General features: G+C 41.3%; 1 protein-coding gene across 1 annotated transcript; it reads right to left on the minus strand.

The window, feature by feature from the left end:
• Positions 1-137: 137 nt before the first annotated feature.
• On the minus strand, positions 138-21,200 carry LOC123989320 (transitional endoplasmic reticulum ATPase-like). The gene is made up of 18 exons (XM_046290255.1): positions 21,046-21,200; positions 15,959-16,070; positions 15,582-15,754; positions 15,320-15,462; positions 14,657-14,787; positions 14,274-14,405; positions 13,987-14,089; positions 13,589-13,722; positions 6,042-6,177; positions 5,689-5,801; positions 4,746-4,910; positions 4,388-4,510; positions 2,636-2,848; positions 2,220-2,398; positions 1,849-1,978; positions 1,413-1,568; positions 892-1,046; positions 138-645 (listed from the first exon to the last, which is right to left on the minus strand). Exons 1-18 carry the CDS (start codon positions 21,060-21,062, stop codon positions 540-542), a joined length of 2,421 nt encoding a protein of 806 aa, XP_046146211.1. The 5' UTR covers positions 21,063-21,200; the 3' UTR covers positions 138-539.
• Between the last annotated feature and the right edge of the window lie 62 nt (positions 21,201-21,262).

Here is a 21,262-nt window from a genome sequence, read left to right on the forward strand (position 1 = left end):
GATTTAATCCACTACTAAAGTTGTCAATAAAGATTGTATTGCTTGCAATACATATTTCCCCAAAATAATTGATTCGTTTCATGGTTGAAGTTTATTCCCTTTTCAAAGATCTGTACAAATTGCAAACTGACACCCACTATTCACCAGTTAATTTATTGTTTTAATTTCGTACAATTCAATTTAAATGTTTTAAACCCTATATATTCATACATTACAAGTCATAAGCAATTCCCCTCCCTTTCCTCTATAACAGGCTAGTTTTATATCCTTCATTAGTTGCACATATGAAGTCAGAAGTACTCACACAGCTTCTGCCCCCCCTCCTTAAATCCATACAAGGTTTGAAAAAGTCCTGCAGTGCCAGAACACAGACAAGCTGCAACATGCTGTCTAACTATTAAAGGGGGATGAAAGGTTTGTAAATAATGGGATTTTTTGTGTATATTGTGCGGCATTGTACAGATTTGCCAGAATGTATATGAGGAAACTTTGGTCCACAGAGTGGTTGTGTTTTGGTCCACTGTGGGTCATGGTGTGGTTTAACCATAGAGGTCGTCGTCGTTGTCCTCGTTGAAGACTGTGCCACCGCTGCCACCAGCAGAGCCCTGGCTGGGCCCAGCCCCTGGCGCAGAGTTAGTGGGGAACCTGAGACGAGGACAGGAATTGTTTTGCTCATTACAGTAAATATCAGGGGGAGCCAGCTTGCCATTGTCAGTACATTCCTTATGTAAAACACATGGCTTGTTGGCTGTACATGGAATAGATGTATTTTGTAAGAAAAGTTGAATGAAAATCCCCAGTGGTGGTGTATCTAGGATATATGGGAGCGGAGATAGGTAACAGTATTATTCAACACCATCATCCGCTATGTATTATGTGCGTTTTGCTTACCGGAAACTTCCGAAGCCTCTGCTCTGCTGTAACGTCTGGGCGAACATCTCGTATTTGCGGATGTCGTTGTCGCTGACGGAGCGGCGGGCGAAACGCATGGCCTCCTCAAAGTGGTCCTTACGGATCTCTGGGACAGGGTCGTCCTCCTCCACCTCCTGTGGGGGCAAGAGGGATAGAAAGAGGTGAAGGGGGGTTTAAGAACTTCTCTATAAAATACAATCACGCCTTCTCTTCCACTGGTATGTGTGTAAATCAGTTTAAGGTTAAAATTCATCATCCCTTCTCCCTTGTAAAATAAATACTTTGTGTATACATAATGAATAGAAATCAAAGAAATGTCCCAGTTGATTTACTCAGTCATTTAATATTGAATACAGAAATGTTGTTTTGTGTCTTCCTGAAATTAAATCTGCTGGTGATTTGCCCAGATCCTACATTATTCAGGCTTCACATGCACAAAGTTAGCTATAGTCTAGACTGCGTCATTTAACAAATACAGATTCATTAGTGACTAAACTCACCATGGCTGAGGGGTTGGTCTGCCTCTCCCTTTCCCTCCTGATCTCGTTCTCGATAGACTCCCTGATGGCCATCTTACAGGCCCTCTGGCAGATCTCTGTCAGGTCAGCTCCAGAGAAACCATTGGTCATCTTGGCCAAGAAATCCAGGTCCACATCCTTTAATCATACAGGGGTAGAGGGAGTACTTCCAGACAAAGATCAAACAGTAAATGGGATTCTAAAATACATTTGTTTCACACACACAGCAATTTCCATATGAACAACTTTTCCCACAAATCCATTTTCTACCCATTACATGTAGCCCAGCCTGGAATGAAGACATTTAATGAGCCCCGACCCCTCAAATCAGAACATGCTGACTGAGGTGGGAAAAACAGTTCAGTCAGCACAATGTCAGCGCATGGTCAGATACACATATAAATAGATAGAGGCTTGCCTTGGCGATGGGTGACTTCCTGAGGTTGGCTCCGAGGATGTTGATGCGGGACTTCTCATCTGGCAGGGGGATGTAGATGAGCTGGTCCAGTCTGCCGGGCCTCAGGATGGCCGGGTCGATGATATCAGGCCTAGTACGGCACACAGTTTAGTCATTTAACTTAACCTACATTTCTATCTCATTTTACAGTACCTTATTGTCCACCTAAGAACAAAGTGCAATCAACTGAGGTCGGGAAGACTCCCACATATCATCATTGCAAGTAAAACCATAAAAATTGCGTAGAGCAGCAAGCCTAGTGCTAGAAATGTTTTTTAAACTCCAATTAACAGTGAAGCAGAGTGCTCTTCTTTGGGGTGATGATGGCCAACCTGTTGGTGGCGCCGATGATGAAGACATTCTTCTTGCTGGACATGCCGTCCATCTCCGTCAGGATCTGGTTGATGACACGGTCGGCTGCTCCGCCACCATCACCCGCGTTGCCGCCACGCGCCTTGGCGATGGAGTCCAGCTCGTCAAAGAAGAGCACGCAGGGGGCGGCCTGGCGAGCCTGGAAGATTGAGGGTTTATAGGAGGGTACGATATAGGTTCATTGGGGCACACAACAGAAAACGTTTTGCAATGGAAAAGGAGAATAAGTGTCTCACATTTATTAACCATCTTTTGTGCATGTGTAACACACAAATTAGATGTCATACAATATATATATATTTTTAAATACAACTACAACATAAAATACAGGTAAATATGAGGTTAGAGGGATCTCGATAAATCAGTTTAACCTTACCTTGTCGAAGATCTCTCGGACATTGGCCTCAGACTCGCCGAACCACATGGTGAGCAACTCGGGCCCTTTGATGGAGATGAAGTTGGCCTGGCACTCATTGGCGATGGCCTTGGCCAGCAGGGTCTTACCGCAACCTGGGGGTCCGTAGAACAGCACACCCTTGGATGGGGTCATGCCGAACTTCAAGAACTTGTCTGGGTGCTCCACTGGGTACTGAAGAGAAGAAGATCGTGAAGGTTAGACAAACCATTAAGCTTTTCACGTGAGTTCCAAATATCTCTATCAGTCTCCCCGGCAGGAGTGGTTTTATGCACGTGATGTCAGAATGCACTCACTGTTCCAAAATGGGATTGTTTGGTAACAGGACAGTTAACACGTGCTGCCTGCTAATTATCTGTAGGCTATTTATCCACTTGAGAATTTTAAATTATTTCTAACAAGTCATATTTTTTTAACCACAGTTTGAATTGAGGTCTGTTCCACCTCCTCATTAATTCACATAGAAGTAACACATTTCAGTGTTGAGGACAATTTATGTCTGAGGTTTTACTGACCAAGACAAACTTCTCTCTTCGAGGAGAGCCCAAGCGCTTCACCAATGTTTCTGCAGATCAAGTATGCAGACATTTGTGCAGACTTGCACACTTGCTTGTTGTTTTCCTTACAAATAATAACTTTAGACATGTGTGCGTTCCTATCAAAGTTAGTGCCTTATATCCTGTATATCGTGTTGTCGTTTCTACTGTAGCATACAGTAGGTATGTATGGAGCATAATATATTTACAGTTTTATTCACGTTTTCAAGCACTGGTGATAAATAATGCATTCTGATTATTGCATAGATTGCAATGGATACCTATGATGTGTGTAAAATACGTTTTGAATGTTCTACTGATTATAATGAGCTAATGCTCAGCTATTTGCCAGCTATGTGTGGAGCCATGTTTGTTAACATCATACAATGCATTCTGGGTGTCAAGTAAATGTCTGTCAGACAAAAGATGTTATGAAGTGAAGGGTAAACTTCCAGAAGTGGATGAAGGGAAGTGAATTATCGTAGACGACACACCCTCTTCAAGATGCATACTTGCAAACAGACCAAACTCCTCGTATCTTTGGTTGACGAGAAAAAACAAACATGGAGGCGCACAAACTACCCATGGTCTGATTACTTACGATTTCTAGAAAGTGATTTACTCAATTATTTAGCTCAATCGTGAGCTCACCCGTGATGTGATGAATTATGAACAGTAATTGCTATTAGCTAATTCATATTGTGGTTTCCTCAGTCTTTTCTTAGTTAGCACTAGGACTAATGTAGGCTAGTTTCGATTATTGTGTATGCTATTGCTACTTGTAAGTCGCTCTGGATAAGAGCGTTTGCTAAATGACTTAAATGTAAATGTACTTCTGTGAATGTCTGAAAATTACAATAAACTGGTCACGTTCAGGACATCACTTTTTAAGGACTCTTTGTGAGAAATGTTTCTGTGAGGGAAAAAAAGTGTGGCTAGCTCAAATGTTGACTGTTGCGTCATCAAAACTGGACGTTCTAAATAAGCGTTCTAATCACAGGTTTGAACGTATGCTGCAGGGGACCACTGTAGAATGAATACACCTGTAAAGGGATTCATCATTCAGACTCCTCACTCTTTCAATGAATGATACAAAATCAACAAATGACATTAGATTTTGTGGCATATAAATCTGCATCACATCAGTAACATACCCCACGACTAGAACATGGCCTACCTGTACAAGCTCCTGGAGTTCCCTCTTGACATCCTCCAGACCACCGATGTCCTCCCAGCTGATGTTGGGCACCTCCACCACAGTTTCTCTCAGGGCAGATGGGTTGCTCTGGCTCAGAGCCCACTGAAACCCAACCCACATACAACTGGTTAGTGCAGCTGGCTTAACGATTCTGTGCTACGACTGGTTCTAATGCTCAATAGTTACGGCTGTCCTCAGACCATTAGCAAAAAGACAAATACTGGACGCTGCAGATTTGCATAGTGATGAAAAACCAAAGGGTGAATAAAGTTCTCAGTGCAGTAGAAGCTACTTTGAGTGCTGTGTGTGTGTTGGAGAAAATAATCCAGCTCATTACTCTGAAGTCGTCCATGGTGACGGCAAGGGAGTTCATGACCTCTGCGTCGATGGTCTCGTCCTCAAGGTCGATGAGATCCATCTTCTTCCTGATGGCCTGCAGGGCGGCTTCAGAGCACAGAGCAGCCAGGTCAGCACCCACGTGGCCGTGAGTCTGATTGGCAACCTGGAGGACACAGACAGACATGGTCACACATACAGTATAAACATGGCGGGGACTTCACTTAAACTCACTCTCCACTTTTCATTCTACCTTACATACACAAAATGTTTAATTGACAACTGATATAATAGAAATGAATGTGACTAAATTATTTATATGTTTAAGGTAATGTTAAGATAATGACTAAAAGTATTCTACCCCGTCACTGTATAATGGAGTGAAATGTATTTGAATCATAAGACTATAATTATTTAATGTGTGTGTGTATAGGACAAGTTAAGACATTACCATTTAGAAGTATAGGCGAGACAGTGTGTGCCTAAGAAAATACCGAGAACAATTCAGCTGTGTTTGACCCGACCTGGCTAGAACTCTGAGAAACTTATGATAGGACAGGGAGTCTTTCTCAAGGTTCCTCTAATCTCGGGGGAATGGAACTGTCGGCTGGGTAGTGATAAACAGTGGTGAGAGAAGGATACAACTCACCTACTGTTCATGTGTATGTATGTGCGTAGGATATCTACTGTTTGTGTGGAAGTATGTGCGTAAGTTATAAAATGGATGTCTTTGTGTATAATGGACTTCAGAGCGCTCTCGTGAGTAAACATTCTGACTATTGCAAGCTGGGACTCCGTCTGTTTCATTCAACCAGAATCTTACAAACTCTGGGTTGCAGACTGAGTAGTTTAATTGAAGTTCAGTTTAAGAACATTGAGAACAAAATTCTCGTAACAACAACCTCACTCTGTAAATTACAGTAGTGTTATATACACACACACACCTGCTCGAGGTCGACATCGTCGGACAGTTTCATGTTCTTGGTATGGATCTGGAGGATCTCCAGTCTGCCTGTTGCGTCAGGAATGCCAATGTCCACCTCCCTGTCAAAACGCCCTGAGAAGAAACATCACACAGTTAATGTCAGCCTCACTAACCAGCATATAAATAGATTCAATTCCAATTTATTTCTATGTTACCACCAACCCTGCTGATTCACAACCAGTAATGACAAAGAATTTTAAAAAAGGATGAAGATATTAGTCAAATGCAAGAGACCTCTGGCAAAACTAAGAACTTGATTTAAGAAGCGAACCTGTTACATTCTAGGTCTACAAGTGCACTGAGGGATCTTACCAAATCGCCTGAGAGCGGCGTCAATGCTGTTGGGTCTGTTGGTGGCTGCCATGACGATGACGTGAGCACGCTGCTTAAGGCCGTCCATGAGTGTGAGGAGCTGAGACACGATACGCCTCTCCACCTCACCGTGTGTCTACACAGGACAATATAGAGGGTTAATTACTTTTTCTGTTGACCCCAAGGAGGTCAAGTTTATGGTAGAGGGTATAGGAGTTTCATTTCATAGAGAATTTACTGTAGTGTCATTCAACCCTGGTCCTAGAGACCCATGTTTTAAGTTGTATTAGTTGCATGTACAGGACACACATGATGTACACCGTCCAACAAAATGCTTACTTGCAGGTAGGGCTGGGAATTGATAGGGACCTTATGATACAATATCACAATACTTAGGTGCCGATACAATATGTACTGCAATTCCCGCGATTCTATTTGTATTACAATTCGATGTTAAAAAACAACCAATGCATTCAGAAAGTATTCAGACCCCTTCGTTACATTACAGCCATATTCCAAAATAGATTAAACAGTTTTCCCCTCAATCGACACACAATACCCCATAATGACAAAGCAAAAGCAGGTTCATTTAAATTTTTCCCTAAAAAATGAAGTAAACTGATCACATTTACCTAAATATTAAAACCTAAAGTCTTCTTGGGTATGACGCTACAAGCTTGGCACACCTGTATTTGGGGGAGTTTCTCCCATTCTTCTCTGCAGATCCTCTCAAGCTCTGTCAGACTGGCTGGGGAGTGTCGCAGCACAGCTATTTTCAGGTCTCTTCAGAGATGTTCAAGTCCAGGCTTTGGCTGGGCCACTCAAGGACATTCAGACTCCTGCGTTGTCTTGGCTGTGTGCTTAGGGTCGTTATCCTGTTGGAAGGTGAACCTTCGTCCCAGTCTGAGGACTTGAGCACCCTGGAGCAGGTTTTCATCAAGGAGCTCTGTACTTTGCTCCGTTCATCTTTGCCTCGATCTTGACTAGTTTCCCAATCCCTGTCGCTGAAAAACATCCTCACAACATGATGCTGCCACCACCATGCTTCACCGTAGGGATGCCAGGTTTCCTCTAGACGTGACGTTTGGCATTCAGACCAAATAGTTCAATCTTGGTTTCATCAGACGAGAGAATTTTGTTTCTCATGATCAGAGTCCTTTAGGTGCTTTTTTGGAAAACTCCAAGCGGGCTCTCATGTGCCTTTTACTGAGGAGTGTCTTCCCGTCTGGCCACTCTACCATAAAGGCCTGATGGTTGTCTTTCTGGAAGGTTCTCCCATCCACATAGAGGAACTCTGGAGCTCTGTCAGAGTGCCCATCGTGTTCCTGACCAAGGCCCATCTCCCCAATTTCTAAGTTTTGCCAGGCGGCCAGCTCTTGGAAGTCTTGGTGGTTCCAAACTTCTTCCATGTAGACATTTTTTTGCTACCCTTCCCCAGATCTGTACCTCGACACAATCCTGTCTCGGAGCGATACGGACAACTCTTTCGATCCCATGGCTTGGTTTTTGCTCTGACATACACTGTCAAATGTGGGACCTTATTTAGACAAGTGTGTGCCATTCCAAATTATGTCCAATCAATTGAATTTACCACAGGTGGGTTCCAATCCAGTTGTAGAAACATCAAGGATGACCAATGGAAAAAGGTCCACAGGCGATGCAATCTCAACCACACTGCACACTGCCCTAACCCATCTGGGCAAGAGGAATACCTATGTGAGAATGCTGTTCATCGACTACAGCTCAGCATTTAACACCATAGTACCCTCCAAACTCGTCATCAAGCTCGCGACCCCGCCCTGTGCAATTGGGTACTGGACTTCCTGACGGGCCGCCCCCAGGTGGTGAGGGTAGGTAACAACATCTCCACCCCGCTGATCCTCAACACTGGGGCCCCACAAGGGTGCGTTCTGAGCCCTCTCCTGTACTCCCTCTTCACCCACGGCTGCGTGGCCACGCATGCCTCCAACTCAGTCATCAAGTTTGCGGACGACACAAGTGGTAGGCTTGATTACCAACAACGACGAGACGGCCTACAGGGAGGAGGTGAGGACCCTCGGAGTGTGGTGTCAGGAAAATAACCTCACACTCAACGTCAACAAAACTAAGGAGATGATTGTGGACTAGAGGGTAGTAAGTTTTAAGTTCCTCGGCGTACACATCAGAGACAAACTGAATTGGTCCACCAACACAGACAGCATCGTGAAGCTCAGGAGGCTGAAGAAATTAGGTTTGTCACCAAAAGCACTTACAAACTTCTACAGATGCACAATCGAGAGCATCCTGTCGGGCTGTATCACTGCCTGGTATGGCAACTGCTCCACCCACAACCGTAAGGCTCTCCAGAGGGTAGTGAGGTCTGCACAACACATCACCGGGGGCAAACTACCTGCCCTCCAGGACACCTACACCACCCGATGTCACAGGAAGGCCATAAAGATCATCAAGGACAACAACCACCCGAGCCACTGCCTGTTCACCCCGCTATCATCCAGAAGGCGAGGTCAGTACAGGTGCATCAAAGCTGGGACCGAGAGACTGAAAAACAGCTTCTATCTCAAGGCCATCAGACTGTTAAACAGCCACCACTAACATTGAGTGGCTGCTGCCAACACACTGACTCAACTCCAGCCACTTTAATAATGGGAATTGATGGGAATTGATGTAAAATATATCACTAGCCACTTTAAACAATGCTACTTAATATAATGTTTACATACCCTACATTCTTTATCTCATATGTATACGTTTATACTGTACTCTATATCATCTACTGCATCTTTATGTAATACATGTATCACTAGCCACTTTAAACTATGCCACTGTTTACATACTCATCTCATATGTATATACTGTACTCGATACCATCTACTGCATCTTGCCTATGCTGCTCTGTACCATCACTCATTCATATATCTTTATGTACATATTCTTTATCCCTTTACACTTGTGTGTATAAGGTAGTAGTTTTGGAATTGTTAGCTAGATTACTCGTTGGTTATTACTGCATTGTCGGAACTAGAAGCACAAGCATTTCGCTACACTCGCATTAACATCTGCTAACCATGTGTATGTGACAAATACAATTTGATTTGAGGATGCACCGGAGTTCAATTTCGAGTCTCGTATACAAAGAGTCTCAATATTAGAATGTGTTGTCACTTTAAGCATCGTACGTTTAATATTTTTTTGTGGTCCACCAGTTATTTTTCCTATTGCCCTTTCCGTTTTTTTCTCCACGTAAATTTTATATCCTGAGATCTTAGAATATTCTGAGAATATTTTTAACAAGGAGGCATTGAGTTTAATATTATTCAGGTCTAACAGGAGATTGTCGTCAAATAAGTTTAGTTTATACTCATGTTTACTAATACCTGTTATGTTTAGGTCCTGTTTATTTTTGCAAGCGGTTCCATTGCCAGTCCAAAACAGAAGGGTGGAGACAGTACTGTCTCGTAACCCTTTCTACAGCAATTTCATCAGATAATGTATCATTTGTATATACTTTTGCGAAATGTACTATCAGCTGGAAAGTTGAATGCTTCAAAAAGTTAATAGAAAAGGCCATTCAAGACAGTCGAAAGCCTTTTCGGCATCAATAGTCATTATTGATGAATCGCTATCTTGTTTCTTAGCACATTGTATTATACTAAAACATGTTTTTGTATTTGTGTCTATTTTTAACAAACCCTGTTTGTGTGTCAAGTCTGGTAATACTTCTGCCATACCGTTGTTTAAGAATTTTGTTATTTTACAGACTCAAGATTTTCCTGGTGTTAATATAACTGAAATAACAGTTTGATATATGGAACTCAGAAGCACTGAATTTAGTGATGCGTGTTGTCATTTGAATAAATAGGGGTGCTACTTTGTCCCAGAATATCAAATAAAATGTTATAGGAAAGCCATCCATCCCTGGTGCTTTTCTCCGTGAATGTTTTAATTGTCTAATATATTTATTGCTGGGTGATTTCCATTTTTAGTAATTTTTTCTGCTGATAGTTGTGTGAAGGTTGTTGAGTCTAAGGCGGCTATAGGATCAGTCCAAAGGTTATTTAAATAAAGCTTTTAAAATTATTAATAGCATTGTTTCTGATTTTAAAGCGTTTGTATCCTTATCCTTTTTTAAACTAAATGGTTTTGCGTCTTCATTTTGTGAGGGCTGCGAGGTGTTTACCAGGTTTGTTTCCCATTAAATAGTATGCTTTGAGTTTAACCTGCTGTATTTGGCTCTCTTCAAGGAGTAAATTCCTGCTTAAAATTCAGAAATTGTATTTCCTTCTTTACCTTGTATAAAAATAAAAATAAATTATGGGCTTTTTCAAAGATGTATTTCTTTAATTTACATTTCTAACTCAAGATTTTACTTTTGCAGAGTATGAGATTAGGAGATTGATAATGTACGCCTTAAAAACATCCCAAATCATGTTGGGGGTCTGCTTTTTTTTGTCCACATTTGTAAAAGTCTTCATTTTTTTGTTCACATATATAATAAAATGTAGGGTCTTGAAGATGCGCTGTTCATTCTCCATATTCTGTCACTAAGTGTATTTTCTGTTGGTGTAAAAGCATGATACAGGAGAATGATCCGATATCGCTATATTATCGATTTTAGCTCCCAGTATAATGTTGAGTGCATTTCTTGAAAAAGCTATTCGAGCATTTGTAATTTTTTTTGTCTTTTGTAGTTGGGAATAATAATCTCCTGGTGTCCTGTAGAGATTGTTTTTCAGCCTCTTTGGAGGTTCCTTGAATCCCCCCCCCCCGATGTCTGTCTCACTAGCTGAATGCATGATTTAGGTTACCTGCTAAAATAGTTCCTGTGAGTTTGAGTATTACTGAACAAAAAATAAACGCAACATGCAATAATTTCAAAGATTTTACTGAGTTACAGTTCATGTAAAGGAAATCAGTCAATTGAAATTAATTGGGCCCTAATCTATGGATTTCACATGACTGGTAATATAGACATGCATCTGTTGGTCACAGATACCTCAAAAAACAGGTAGGGGCGTGGATCAGAAAACCAGTCTGTTTCTGGTGTGAGCACCATTTGCTTCATGCAGCGTGACGCATCTCCTTCGCATAGAGTTGATCAGGCTTTTGATTGTGACCTGTGGAATGTTGTCCCACTCCTCTTCAATGGCTGTGCGAAGTTGCTGGATATTGGCGGGAACTGGAACACGCTGTCATGCACATCGAACCAGAGCATCCCACACATGCTTAATGGGTGACATGTCTAGTGAGTATGCAGGCCATGGAAGAACTGGGACAATTTCAGCTTCCAGGAATTGTGTACAGACAACAGTGGGCCTCAGAATCTCATCCTTGTATCTCTGGGCATTCAAATTACCATCCATAAAAGACAATTGTGTTCGTTGCTTGTAGCTTATGCCTGCCCATACCATAACACCACACGGTGCACTCTTCACAACATTGACATCAGCAAACCGCTTGCCCACACGACACCATACTGCGGTTGTGAAGCCGGTTGGACATACTGCCAAATTCTCTAAATTGATGTTTGGAGACTGCTTATGGTAAAGAACATTAAATTCTCTGCCAACCGCTCTGGAGGTCATACCTGCAGTCAAGCATGCCAATTGCACGCTCCCTCAAAACTTGAGATATTTGTGGTGTTGTGTGAGAACTTGACATTTTAGTGGGATTTTATTGTCCCCAGTACAAGGTGCACCTGTGTAAAAATCATGGTTTATCTTGGCAAAGAAGAAATGCTCACTAACATGGATGTAAACAAATTTGTGGACCAAATTTGAGAAGCTTTTTGTGCATATGGAACATGAGACCAACAATTTACATGTTGCGTTGATGTTTTTGTTTATATGCACAGGCAAACATCCAGCCACCCGCAGAATAGTTATTGACATACATGCTATATTTCCTTTTTTGTATTTTCTTTTCAGTGTCCATGTAACCCATTGGCATCAGCTACTGCTATCGTTACTTCCTAGAGAACAGCAGTTACTTAAGCAATGTATAATATGGTTTTGGGGGAGGGGGAAAGAATATTGTATGTGACGCCCAAGACCAGGTTATTGTATGTAGCCTAGTGTGCTTATCACTTTTTCCCGATCCTTCCTCTCCTCTGGGCAGGTGGCTCTCCTTCAACGGGAAAGGTTTCTTGTAGCTTGTTTAGGACTTCATCAGTGCTTGTGAATTCCATCGTTTGCGTTCTCTTCCATACCCATAGCACTGCCGGGAAGCTAAATTGAGATTTGATTCCAATTTCTTCCACTGATTGATGGGAATGTAATCCGTGCAGGTTTTTTCTCAGCCTAGCAGACAGGTCCTGGATGAATCGAATGGACTGGCCATGGATTTTGATCTCCTTTCACCCCTGTGCAGTCAGCATGTTGACTTTGGTCTAATAGTTCCACAGCTTGACGATTACTATGAGAGGGTATTTAGCGTTCTTCTGTTTCACGCCATCCTATGCTATCGTTCCAGATCCTCTGGTGATATATTCACGTCAAGTTCCTTTTATCAATTTGACCAGGTAGCTGGAAACATCTCCCTTTTCCTCGTCTTCCGGCAGGACAATATTCTCCTGTTGTTTGGTCTCATTCTGATTTCTTGCTGATCCAATTAATCTAAAGTTTGCAACTTTGTTACCAGAAGGCTAATTTTGTGGTCTTGTTCATTCATGCACACCCCTTGTATGTGCATGTATGACACGATAGACTACTTTTTTTAACAACAGCTTGTAGCAGTTTGTTTTGGGCATTTTGATGGGCATTGGGAGCATTTTAGCTATGTTTTCCTGGATATCCTTTAGCTGTTTATTACCATTGTTTGCACGTTTATTACCATTGTTTGCACGTTTATTACCATTGTTTGCATCTCCAAGTTGCTCCTTGTCTTTTCCTCTGGGGGAAGCCATGGCTTGTTACATTAGTGCCGTCGCGTTCATTGTTTAATTAGTGCCGTCCCAACTGATTGGGTCGCTGTTGTACATAACTGACCTCTCACTCTCTCCCAGTTGCTTGGTGATATATTGATCTATCGATTTTTAGAGGCTTGATTTAAAAACTTTGTTGTCTGGCCTCTACATATAACCAGTTTTATCGGTACAGAGCGGAGCTACTCACACCCCATGCATCCTATCGGTACGCACATGCGACTCTCCACTACTACTTGTAGGTTCCTTCTCAACAATGCAACATTAAGAAATAATAAAAGATACGAATATGAACACAGTAAATGGCTCAGGAGAATAAACATTTTTTATCATAACTATCACAAACGTTCAACTGGGTGTGCAGGCTTTTGTTCTAGCCCTGTGCTACCACACCTGATTTTAAAAAAAAAAAGTGTTTGAGCTGGGCTTGAAAAAAAGCCTGCACACCCTGTGAGCCTCCAGGGTTGTGTTCAGTAGGACACATTGTAGCAAAACTTGAGTTCAGGTAGTACCTTCCCATTTCACACAGTTTCAAAACTTTCTCCCTAACGAACATGACTTGGGACAGGATTGAAGAACATTGGTCTATTGGATGAGAAGGAAACTGTATCAGAAGATGTGAACCCACCTTTTCTCTTTTTGGTGCAATGGCGTCCAGCTCATCAATGAAGATGATGGCAGGGGCATTCTTCTCAGCCTCCTCGAAGGCCTTCCTCAGGTTACTCTCAGACTCTCCGGCCAGTTTACTCATGATCTCAGGCCCTGAAACATTTAGCAGGCACAAGTTAAACTACTAGGAAACGTCCTGACAACAAACACACTGAATATGTAATTCTGACCACCAATGAACAACAGATTTAGGGTCAATCAATTAAAAATTCAGTCAGTTGCATTGAAATTCGAACTAAAAACATTAAAGTATTTTTAATGGAATTTCAATCCACTTCATGCATTGACTGAATTGAAATGGAATTTCATGAAATGCTGATGAAAAATAACAAAAGCTTTTGTCCTTCAGTCTCTCACCATTGATAAGGAAAAAGAAGGCTCCAGTCTCATTCGCCACAGCACGGGCGATCAGAGTCTTTCCTGTTCCAGGGGGTCCATACAGCAGGATTCCCCTTGGAGGCTGAATGAAAATTAGAAGTGATAAAAAATGTTTTACATGAAAATGTAATTCAACAGCAATTCATTCACCTGCATAAACAAACCAAATCAAAATATATGGTTAAAACAATAAACCAGTTTTAGACATGTATCTAATAATTGTACACAAGGTTTGACGTGAAGGATGAGAGGTGTATTTATCTCACCTTGACGCCGATGGCCTTAAACAGTGCTGGGTGTCTCAGGGGCAGCTCCACCATCTCCTTAATCTGGGCCAGCTGCTTCCTCACACCACCAATGTCATCATAGCCAACCTCATTCAGAGACTCCTCTTCATCCTGAACACAGAAATATATGTGGTTAATAAAGCATAAGAAACTAGGGCAAAAGTCTACCGAACATTTTTTTACATTTGTATGCTTTCTACAATCAGAAAAATCAGGGATTCCTGAATAATCATGAAAAATCCCATCTCTTAAAACTCCAGCTTTGATGTTAACTTGCTCTCATGCACAAGATCCAACTGAAGATGTAGTAATAGAGACTCTATAGAAAACTGCAGCAGTGCTTGTACTGAATATAGCCGTACCTCTCGTTTGATGGGCTCCCCCTCACAGTGGATGACTGTGTCTGGGGCCACAATGCAGTAGGGGTTGGGGTCCGTCTCCACTACCTTGAACTCCACGGCTCGCATGCCTCCCCTCACCAGGAAGATGTCCCCTACAAACAGAGATTAAGCATTGACCCACAAGCCTAATCCTCTGGCCTTGGCGTTTTTCATAATCATATTGTGAGACACACTGGCTGTGCCAGGAAACACGGGTTGTTCGTACACACAAATCGAAAGAACACTCTGAATCTAAGTGAAACAGGGACCATCTGTACTTATCAAATGAAAAAATACTTGTTTTCCATTAAAAAAAATCATGCCTTAATGAACATGACCCTAAACATATTCTGGAGTACAGGGTCATGTTCAAGTGGAGGAAGTACCTCCTCAGTTTCAAAACATTTAATCCCATATGGTGCCTGCCTTAACACACCCCAGGTTGTCCTTTGGATCACAGTTTCCCAAACTCAGTCCTGGGCCCATCCTGGTTGTATGTTTTGGTTTTTGCCCTAGCACTACATAGCTGATTAAAATATCCAACTGACATTCAAGCTTTGATTATTTAAATTAGCTGTGTGGTGCTAGGACAAAAAACAAAACATGCAGGGGGGGGCCACAGGACCGAGTTTGAATCACTGTTACCTTTCCTGATGGGCCTGTAGGCCTCCAGGAAGTAGGGCTTGAGGTAGACCTCAAACAGGTTCCCTGTGATCCCCTCCACAGTGTCATCAATGGGCAGAACGTGGATCCGCTTCCCGTACTTCACGTCTGGGCATGGCTGAATACTGTGGGACCACCAAAATAATGAATTATGTCAGGGCTTTACTGTACATTGAAGGAGGAGCAGAGGTCTGGTTTTACACATGATGTGCATTGATGCCAAAGTTATCCAGTTCCATCTCACCTGATAACATCTCCCAGGCGGACTCTTAGGTTGTTGCGGACCACTCTGTTCATGCGGACCTTCTCGTCGGAGCAGGTGTCATCAGAGAGCACGATGCAGACCGTCTCACGTCTCTTCTTTCCTTTCATCAGCACTGTGTCTCCCCTGAACAGCTGCAACTCGTCCATCTTGGCCTAGGGCGGGACGGAGGAATCAGTCAGACACTAAATCCTATTGATTTAACATAGAACCTCCCACAGTGAAGATGTAACAGTCTAACACAGCCCGCAAAACTGGAATGAGTGAGTTACTGGTGAAACAAATATGTATCACCCGGTGCAGACTGGGGGTTCACTAAAATGTCCCAGCCCCATTCATTCACCCCACCAATGCCTCACCTGAGACAGCGAGACCACACTGTTGTCCTCATTGAGAGATTCATCCACAACCAACCGGTTAGGCCTGGTCTTTTGCTTTAAAATCGCTGTGGATAGATCATCATTTTTCGATCTGAGGGAAAATCAAAGAGATGCTAAATATATCAGCTGGCAAGATGTAACATACTTAAATCATCATTAAACCTGGTGTACATACTGACAAGCTAGTTGACTGTAGGAAAGTTTTGCTAAGCGATAAAAGGGTTTCCTTTAACCCTTAGTGTGATCTAATGAGCTTATTATATCAAACCAACTGTAGTCCTTCTGTAGCTCAGTTGGTAGAGCATGGCGCTTGTAACGCCAGGGTAGTGGGTTCGATCCCCGGGACCACCCATACGTAGAATGTATGCACACATGACTGTAAGTCGCTTTGGATAAAAGCGTCTGCTAAATGGCATGTATTATTATTATTATTATATTAGTCTATTTGGGTGAAAAGTAAAAGTGGCCCTACTGACTAGAGATAGAAACTTAGAATGACTATTGGCAAGTTGCTTTCAGTTTCTAATTATACAGTAATGAAACTAACTACTAGAATGGGCATTCTACTTTGATGGGTTTTGAAATGTAATCTGCCACACTGTTAGCAGAATTAACAGGAAAGTAGAGTATTATTATTTTTATGAACAATAAAACAAATATAAAAACAGAAATATACAAACAGTAAACAAACAGACAGGGGTATTAAATGTCGAGATACATTTTCAATTTGTCAAAAAGTATTATGGTACGTATTGCTTTTTTGATTTTAAACTTACTGATCATTTCAAACTAATGTTTCAATTCTATCTTAAACAATGTGAAGACGGGTTTGTTCTCCGCCCACTTCATTTTATGGATAAAGAATCTTCCATGAAAAATAAACATTAACAATGAAAGTTCAAATCGGGGTCCATATCATTTGGATCAAAATAAAAGTATTTCAAATTTACATTAATAGTAGTTTATTTTAATAGAAAATCTTCTAACTCACTACAATCTTCTGAAATAAGAACAGTCCCAAAATAAATGTCAAGAGTCTCTGGGACAACTAAAAAAATGCACATTTGTTATCAATAGCCATTTTTAATCTGTGTACAATAAAAGTCTTAACGGGGTAGATTCTATGAATGAGTTTGTATGATACTTCTTTCACCTTATTAGATATACAATATTTCCCAGACAACAACAAGACTTTGTTCCAGTTCACTTATCCTAGGGCTACATTCCAGTATATTCCAGCAGAGGGAAAAGTAACATCTTGATAGAGATTTCATTACACAGTGCCTTCAGGAAAGTACACAGTGCCTTCAGGAAAGTACACAGTGCCTTCAGGACCCTTTGACATTTTGTTATGTTAAAATAATATTCTCCCTCATCTACACACAATACTCCATAACGACAAAGTGAAAAAAGGTTTGGACATTTTTGGACATGTATTAACAATAAAACATACTTTATTTAATTAAGTATTCAAACCATTTGCTATGAGACTTGAAATTGAACTCAGGTACATCCTGTTTCCATTGATCATCCTTGAGATGTTTCTACAACTTTGATTGGAGTCTACCTGTGGTCAATTCAATTGACTGGACATGATTTGGAAAGGCATACCTGTCTATATAAAAGGACCCACAGTTGACAATGCAGGTCAGAGCAAAAACCAAGCCGTGAGGTTGAAGGAATTGTCCGTAGTTCTTCGAGACAGGATTGTGTCAAGGCACAGATCAGGGGAAGGGTACCAAACCATTTCTGCAGCATTGAAGGTTACCAAGAACACAGTGGCCTCCATCATTCTGAAATGGAAGAAGTTTGGAACCACCAAGACTCTTCCTAGAGCTGACCGCCAGGCCAAACTGAGCAATCGGGGGAGAAGGGCCTTGGTCAGGAACTCGATGGTCACTCTGACAGAGCTCCAGAGTTCCTCTGTGGGGATGGGAGAACCTTCCAGAAAGACAACCATCAGGCCTTTATGGTAGAGTGGGAAGATGGGAAGACACTCCTCAGTAAAAGGCACATGAGAGCCCGCTTGGAGTTTTCCAAAAAGCACCTAAAGGACTCTGACCATTAGAAACAAGATTCTCTCATCTGATGAAACCAAGATTGAACTATTTGGTCTGAATGCTAAGCGTCACATCTAGAGGAAACCTGGCACCATCCCTACAGTGAAGAATGGCTGTGGCAGCATCATCCTGTGGGGATGTTTTTCAGCGGCAGGGACTGGGAGACTAGGCAGGATCGAGGGAAAGATAAACAGAGCAAAGTACAGAGATCCTTGATGAATACTTGCACCAGAGCACTCAGGACCTCAGACTGGGGACATGGTTCACCTTCCAACAGGACAACGACCCTAAGCACACAGCCTAGACAACTCAGGAGCGGCTTCGGGACAAGTCTCTGAATGTCCTTGAGTGGCCCAGTCAGAACCCGGACTTGAACCCGATCTAACATCTCTGGAGAGACCTGAAAATAGCTGTGCAGCGATGCTCCCCATCCAACCTGACAGCGCTTGAGTCATACCCAACAAGACTCGAGGCAGTAATCTCTGCCAAAGGTGCTTCAACAAAGTACTGAGTAAAGGGTCTGAATACTTATGTTTTTTTATTTTCAATACATGTACAAACATTTCTAAAAACCTGTTTTTGCTTTGTTATTATGGGGTATTGTGTGTAGATTGAGGGGAAAAAAACAATTCAATCCATTTTAGAATAAGGCTGTAATGTAACAATGTGGAAAAAGTGAAGGTGGCTGAATACTTTCCGAATGCACTGTGTGTGTGTGTGTGTGTGTGTGTGTGTGTGTGTGTGTGTGTGTGTGTGTGTGTGTGTGTGTGTGTGTGTGTGTGTGTGTGTGTGTGTGTGTGTGTGTGTGTGTGTGTGTGTGTAAAATGTAAATTCCTTCAAGCTGAATTGAGGCTACAAAATCCTTAGTAGTTGCACTTTGAGTATTGTTATATTCTCCTGAAAGAAGAATAGCACCTTTTTAACTATTTGAAACTCCTCAGGAGTGAATGTAACAACGTGTGTGCTCATGAATTCTGGATAATCATATGGTTGTCCATCATTATTTGATAACTGTTTAGCCCAGATAATGCAGTTGTCAAACTAGTTCTGGAAAAAGAAAGACTTGCTTTTGTATGTCTTTATTATCACAGCTTGTATATCTACTATGTGGGTAAAAGTTGTTTGTACATAAGGTTTCAAGTTAGAAGTACTTGTTTATGAAAGTTTGCAAGCTTAATAGGGATCTGAGCCACATCAAAGATGCATTCGAGTAAGAACTCTAAACCACCAATCTGTTGGAATATTAAATTAGGGATTATATTCCAAATGCAATCCTTATTTCTTAAACTGTTTTGTGTGCATTTGATCTTAAAGATTATATTTGAGGTTTTAAAATCCTGAGCAGTCAACCCTCCCTCACTTTGGGTACTACATATTACAGCTTTTCTTAATAAGGTTAATTCCTCCATATGAAGTTGAAGAATTTAGGATCAACCATTTTAGTTACTGACAGACAAACATCCAAGGCAAGGGAGGTATAAACTAATCTGGACAGACCTTCAGATTTGGACAAAAATAAACATCTAGATAAAGATCACTTAACCAGGAGTTAAATATTTTTCCAATTTTCTCTACAATAGGAGACATTTAAGTTGGCCCTTTCTGATCTTTGCAAACTTTAATACCAAGATATGTGATCACATCTTTTACATGGATATTACAGAGTTTAAGTCGCATGTTTTCAACACAAATAATTCACATTTCCTAATATTCAGACATAAACCAGATACATGTGAGAAGGCATTAATACACTCAATCGCTGTCCTGACTTCATTGTGATCTTATCTGACAAAAAAAGTGGTGAACTGAAACAATTGTTAACATTTTCTCTTTATCTTGTATCTGAATACCCCTAAAACTATCCTTATTGATATTAAGTGCAATAACTTGTGACCAATACAAATAAGGAGAAATTGGGCATCCTTATTTAATTCTGCTTCTAATATCAAATCGCAGAGGTTCCATGGGATAATTTAAGAGCTGTTACTATTACTATAAAGTGTCACATTGAAAATGTTGACCAAAACCCTTCGTAAAACCAGACTGTGTATCATCAGTGATTTGATCAATACCCTTTTTAAGTCTTTCTGCAAAGATGGATGCAAATAGTTTTCCATCATTGTTCATTAATGTGATTGGTCTCCAATTTTCTATAATCATAGGATCTTTGTTTGGTTTGTGGATTACAGAAATTAGGCCTGGTCATAGAAATGGGCAGGACCCCTAAATCAATTGCCTCCTTAAAGACATTAAATATAAATGCATCAATATCCTACAGGAGAGTAGTAGTAGCTATTAGGTACCATATAACTAACTGCATAAGACGTATATTTACTCTTCAACGGAAAAAAAAGGGAGCATCACTGATGTTTACTGTACAAAATGCTAATGTTTTGCTAAACGTTTACATCATTCAGCTGTGCATCTAGCTAGCTAACAGTGTTGTGCAGGCCCCACATGACACAGCAAGAAAAACTGCGAGAGCTAGTGGACAGTCATTAGCACGAGTTTGCTCATTTAGGTAGCTAGTTGATTACCTAATTGTAGCAAATTCACTGTCAAATTAGCTAGATACATACACATCACTTATCAAATGTTGGCACAACATGACAAACACAAATTCATGTCGCTGTCAGTTAGCTACGTAGCTAGCTAACGTTATCTACCTAAGCTGCTAGCTAACAGTTTGGTAGATGGCTGGCTTTTTATCTTTGACATGGCTAGCTAAGGTTAGCTTGCTAACCGGCACTGGTATAATCTTGCGGCCATTTAACTCTGTGGAACAATATTCTTTGCATTTATTCTCTGTTCTCTTCCACTAGTTATATACCTAGCTACAGCCATAGAAAACACATACCGATATTAGCTAAAAGGTAGCTTGCTAGTTATTTGTACCTGAACCCGAAAGCTAGCTAACTTTAGCCAGCTAACAAAGCGAACATTATTGGTTACCGGATTCTATCTAGGTAAAGTTAAAACCAAAATTAGTTAGCAACGCCAACTTACTCTCCTCCTGAAGCCATGGTGCTTCTCTTGGTATGTCCAACAAATAAACCCTGATTTCTTCCTCTTCTCGTGTGTTTCTCTTCAGTGAGTGCAACACCAACAGCTAACTCTGGGTGCGTTCGTAAATTCCCTCTGGAGAGCCAGCGAGCCCTAAATGTGTTCGTAAATTCATCAGTTATTCTGCGCTCTGGCACACAGACGAGAGTGCTCTGAAATC

Source organism: Oncorhynchus gorbuscha, linkage group LG11 (genome assembly GCF_021184085.1).
Source record: "Oncorhynchus gorbuscha isolate QuinsamMale2020 ecotype Even-year linkage group LG11, OgorEven_v1.0, whole genome shotgun sequence".
In the NCBI taxonomy this organism is placed as follows: Eukaryota; Metazoa; Chordata; class Actinopteri; order Salmoniformes; family Salmonidae; genus Oncorhynchus; species Oncorhynchus gorbuscha.

Excerpts from the sequence above, each read along its gene's own strand:
- LOC123989320 (XM_046290255.1), bottom strand. Across the intron at positions 6,178-13,588 it reads TTGCACCAAAAAGAGAAAAG|ACACACGGTGAGGTGGAGAG; the intron begins GTGGGTTCACAT and ends TGTCCTGTGTAG. Across the intron at positions 1,047-1,412 it reads AGACCAACCCCTCAGCCATG|GAGGTGGAGGAGGACGACCC; the intron begins GTGAGTTTAGTC and ends TTGCCCCCACAG.